The sequence below is a fragment of the Castanea sativa genome, chromosome 3 (assembly GCF_040712315.1).
Source record: "Castanea sativa cultivar Marrone di Chiusa Pesio chromosome 3, ASM4071231v1".
Classification (NCBI taxonomy): domain Eukaryota; kingdom Viridiplantae; phylum Streptophyta; class Magnoliopsida; order Fagales; family Fagaceae; genus Castanea; species Castanea sativa.
In genome coordinates, this window is record NC_134015.1 from 24,268,771 (window position 1) to 24,274,001 (window position 5,231).

At 37.1% G+C, this 5,231-nt stretch overlaps 1 protein-coding gene across 1 annotated transcript; it reads left to right on the forward strand.

The window, feature by feature from the left end:
• Positions 1-327: 327 nt before the first annotated feature.
• On the forward strand, positions 328-1,974 carry LOC142627108 (geranyl diphosphate phosphohydrolase-like). Its single transcript, XM_075800907.1, has 2 exons — positions 328-545; positions 1,516-1,974. The coding sequence occupies exons 1-2, from the start codon at positions 407-409 to the stop codon at positions 1,812-1,814; spliced, it is 438 nt and encodes a 145-aa protein (XP_075657022.1). The 5' UTR covers positions 328-406; the 3' UTR covers positions 1,815-1,974.
• The last annotated feature ends 3,257 nt before the right edge of the window (positions 1,975-5,231 follow it).

The following is a 5,231-nucleotide window of genomic DNA, read 5'->3' on the forward strand; positions in this document are numbered from 1 at the left end:
TATCTTAAAAAACTTCCAAATAAGGTAATTGAATTACTTTCTCTCCCTCTACTCTACACTCCTCTTTTTTTTAAACATCCAAACAGGCCAACATTGAATAGGCTTTTAATCAGCATCATTAGCCAACGAGACAATCAGGCAAATGCAATGCAAATGACCAACCGTATTTATTCTGTAAGAGCAAAAATGTCATTTTGTTGTTTGACCTATCTAAATTCTTGACGTGTCAACGTTTAATTGGGAAAAGACGGAAACATTAGTAACACAAGTAACACTGGAGCCCAATCTACCCCAAAAAAAAAAAAAATGATGAATGGGAATGGGAGCCTAGTAAAAAGAGAATATAAAAGTTGTGAACGGCGGACGGTGAGTGGAAAAAAAAAAAAAAAAAGGAAGTTGGATTGAAATGGAGAAAGAGGCAGGGGCAGTGCCCAGAGTGGGAGTATGCGTATTTTTGGTAAAGGGGAAAGCAGTCCTGTTGGGGCGTCGTCGATCCTCCATTGGTCACTCTACTTTTGCTCTCCCTGGCGGCCATCTTGAGTTTGGTATTATTTTCCCTATTATCTTTTGCAATTTTCTCTCCTTATTAAATTTGGGTAGTTTGATTTTTTTTTTTTGTAATTTTTTTTTATCTGAATTATATAACTCGTACGCACTTTCTGAGTTTGTTTTATTTCTTGGATTTACTGTCTTACTTTTTCGTTCATTCCAATTTAAGATTTATGTTTTGTTCAATAATATTACGCAATTATGAACTACTTGCTGATATAAAATAAATGGGGCAGTTTGATCGTTAATTTATGTACTAGACTTCCCTTTCATGTTGAGTAGAGTAACTGCAAATGAAACCCATACCATGTGAGAGTGACAACTGAGAAAGGTATCTACCATGGTATATGATTTATTGTTTTGTGTTGCACTACTTGCACAGGCACAGGGACACGGAATCAGAAATATTTTTATAGGGGCTAATTTCTGGGACCAAAAATGAATGTTTATATTCCATAAACATAAAATAAAAAAGAATGTATATATATACACACAAGCCGTTGTATATGCACGAGAAATACTAAACTAAAATTACATAAAATTTCTTAATTCAATTTTTTTTTAACATCATATGATCTGTTTAGATACTTTTTTTTTTCTTATAAAACTAAATTAGTCAGATATTATTATTTTGAGTAGTTAAAAAATATATATTATAAGTTTTATATTAAAAAAAAAAGGGAAATCTAAATTGAGCATTTATAATAGCAATTTTAAGAAAGATGACCTTAAAGAGAATCGAAGGAAAAAAAAATGGATTCACACGGCATCTTACATGGATTGGATGAGATTTGATTAATTGATAGTGAACAATGAAAGAGCATGCGTAATGTTTAGATCTACAATTAGTCACATGTTGAAGATTTATTATACTTTGTATGTGTTTTGAAGAATTTCAAGACACTTTACAACAACAAAATATGGAAAATGGAAAGGTGACATTATTTAAAAGATGTTTTGTTGCAGGGGAAAGTTTTGAGGAATGTGGTAGTAGAGAGTTGAAGGAGGAAACGGGATTGGACATAGCTCAAGTAGAGTTATTAACTGTCACAAACAACCTCTTTCTAGAGGAGCCAAAACCATCCCATTATGTCACTGTCTTCATGCGTGCTGTCTTGAAAGATCCTCAGCAAGTTCCCCAAAATCTTGAGCCACACAAGTGTGATGGATGGGATTGGTATGACTGGGATAACCTTCCTAAACCGCTCTTTTGGCCATTAGAGAAAATGGTGCAGGATGGATTTGATCCCTTCCCAATTGGTTAGATTAGAATTCATTCGGATAGTATTATGTTTGCTAATTCTACTCTTTCTTTCTCTCTCTCTCTCTATTGATGAGAAAGAATAATCACTTATGTAATATTTTTAGCTGTTGGACCAATCAGAAAGTTAAGGATTTCAATCTTATCATCAAGTTGGTTTAAAATGTTTTTCCTTTCCTCCTTTTCATTAATCATGCCCTTCTTTTTCCCCTTAGGCCAGTGATTGTGATTTTTCTTTATTACTTTGTTGGCAATTTCATTTGGCAATGACTTATTTGCTTTTTCTTGATTGCTTTTTTCTAAGAGTAGGTTAAAGTATACTTACACTTCAAAAAAGTTGGAAAAATTAAAACAAAATAAATTAAAAGCTAAAAGAAAAAGCTTGTGGTAAAAGGACACTTCATTTATTAGGAATAATTGCAAATTCTATTATTGTTATTATTGTGGGGAGTGGAAGAGTCCTTATCTAGGCTTAAAGCCCAAATACCTATGGGTACTTGTGGAGTAGAATGGGCCAGAGACATGCTCATGGAAGGGCCCAATAGCTTATAAGATCTGGTGGAAGGGAATAAAATTGTCTCGAGCATCTGGGGAGATAGGATTCCTTGCATATTGTTCCCGTGAGGCAGGTAGTAAGCTAAGTGCACGAATGATCTTCATCTTACTTCCAGCTGGTATCTAGAACCTTAGGGAATCTTTCAAAATATGTAAGAAGGGTAAAGATCTTCACCTCCACATTAATGAGGGGACTTCCACCTAACCTTTACCGCATTGAATACATATGAGACAACTTGAACAATACAAACATCTCTAAAAGTCAAAATTTCAAGATAATAGAAGGGAGGAAACCAATAAAAGAGAGAAAAATATCATTGAAAACTTAGCTACCGACAAGACAATTGTAGGAATAAGAATAAAAGATATGCCTATATAAGGGAGGAGGCAGGCAAATAGAAGAGGGTTGAAAAACAAAGCTTAGAGACAAGTAACAGAGAGAGAGAGAGAGAGAGAGAGAAAGAGAGAGAGAGACCCAATTGATATAGTGTAACATCGCGGGAAGTAGAATTTTTTCTCTTATAATACATAAGTTCATCAGAAATATATGGTATTTATAAAATCAATTGCTTGAGTTTCACACTATGGAGTGTTTTTTTCCTGTTTTTCTTTTATATAAATAAATTGTGTCAATCAATTAAACCCCACCTCGTGGATCCATTCGGTATCCTTATCCTAGTTGGTTTTTGACACCTACAATTGGTGCTGTTTGTGGGAATACTCTACCAAGCAGTAGGCTTAAGAGTTTATTTTCTTTTTAGTCATGGCAAATCGATCCTGAAGAGGGCTTTCCCATCTATCTCGTCCAAGCATTTCCGAAGCACTTGTGATCCGAAGTTCATAAAAAGACTCAAAGACAACTTGACCCACACCTGCAGGAAGAAAGGTCAGCCACCAATACAGTAGGCCCCTCTTACTTTAGTAGGGATAGGGAGGTGGAAAGATTGAGGGAGAAAGTAGTGATGTTGTAGCAGGAAGCTGAAAGAAACAAGGAGCTTCTTAGGAGAAAGGACGAAGAGCTTCTTCATAAAAGGGGACTAAGCCCCGTGCAAAGTCACTCTCGAGGAGACAAGCGCAGTGTAGGAGTGGCACAAGAAACGAGAGGCAACTCCCTCCTCATGGGGATAGGAAGCAATCTCCTCATAGGGAAAGGACGATCTCTCCCTCCCCCCCCCCCCTTCCCCACAAGAGAAACAGAAGGGAAAAGCAAGGTAAGGAGAAGTCTAAAGGGCCAATCTCTCAGCCCTTAACGTTTCCTAATCCTCGAGATCCTGTTACATCTCAAGCCTCTGGTACTGGCAAAGCCTTGTAGCAGATATCTCAATCCCCATTTTCAGAAGAAATTGAAAGGACAGATCTGCTGCGCAGATTCACAAGGCCAACCTTCACAACATATGACGATAAGACCGATCCTGTGGAGTATGTCAGCCATTACAATCAAACATGATCATATACTTTAGGAATGAAGCTCTAATGTGTAAGATATTCTCTTCCAACTTGGGACCAACCGCAATGAGATGATATGATGGATTGGAAAAATGATCCATTCGAGGGTATGATGAGTTAATTAGAGTGTTTGGGGCGCGATTTGTAACATGTAGTAGAACCTTGAAGCCATTTGACTCACTCCTTACTATGTCTATAAAGGAGGGGGAAACCTTCAAGGCCTACTCAGATCGTTATTGGGGGTTATATAATGAGATTAGTGGAGATAACAGAGGGATTGTAGCTAGCACATTCAAAGTGGAGCTCCATATTGACTCCGACCTAAGAGCATTATTAACCTTGAAGCTAGTCACGGATATGGACAAGTTAATGGAGTGAGTAGAGGAATACAAGAGATTAGAAGATGATCAGTTGCAGGATAAAGCTAAAACTAAAGTCCCTGCTACGGAGAAGAAAGAGGTTAAAACAGATCAAGCTCCTCGACCCCAAAGGGACTTTTTCCCCCAGGTTTAGAAATTTCGAATTGTAGAGAAGATAAAGAATGAGTCTTATTTTCGTTGGCCAAACAAGATGAGTGGGGATGTTATAAGAAGGAACCAAAGTTTTTACTGTTCATATCATCGGGACCGAGGGCACACAACCGAGGATTGCCGAACCCTAAATGATCATTTGAACTAGCTCAAGAAGGTAGGGTACTTGAAAGAATTCATAGTACGGGAAGATCCTCGGCCTCAAGATCCTAAAGGGGGGAGCATCTCAAGAACGTAGGTTCTATCACGGGGGACCATAAAGGTGATTCATGCAGCCAAGAAACAAGTTGAGACTACATAAAATTGATCCCGAATCATGGCCATATCTTTAGTCTCAAATCCAGAAGCGGGTTTGCCCACCCTTAAAAATGGACGGTGGGAAGATGAAAGCATTGGTTTTACATGGAAGGACCTGGATGTTGGGGTTTATGCACTAAAATCCAATTTATTGGCATGTCAGTAATAATTAAATTGTTTAATTATATGAGACTATCTATAAATGAACTAGTGGGACATTATCTTAGTCCATGAGATGCATTGTATGTGATTTAGTCATAGAAGATGTAAATCACAAGTTCTTTGTAAACTCAGAAGTTTAGTCCGTAGTCGGTGATGAAATTGGGCATTTCATCTGCGAAGACTATAACATATCAACTAAGATGATTTGTCTTGATCATGGAAATGGAGATTTCTAGTTGGTATGTTGATATGTTTTAAAAGTTAAGACATATTGAACTGGACCGCTGTGAGATTTATTATTCTTCTAACAACTGTCAAATGAATAATAAATCTCACAACTTCTATTTACATCAACTCTAAATCCTGAGAGAATAATGGACATGATCATGAGATGTAGGTTGCTTTGATATATCAGGAGTGAGATCTATTGG

Coding starts and splice junctions, on each gene's coding strand:
- LOC142627108 (XM_075800907.1), top strand. CDS start 407: ATGGAGAAAGAGGCAGGGGCAGTGCCCAGAGTGGGAGTATGCGTATTT. Junction 546..1,515: donor TGGCGGCCATCTTGAGTTTG/GTATTATTTTCC, acceptor GTTTTGTTGCAG/GGGAAAGTTTTGAGGAATGT.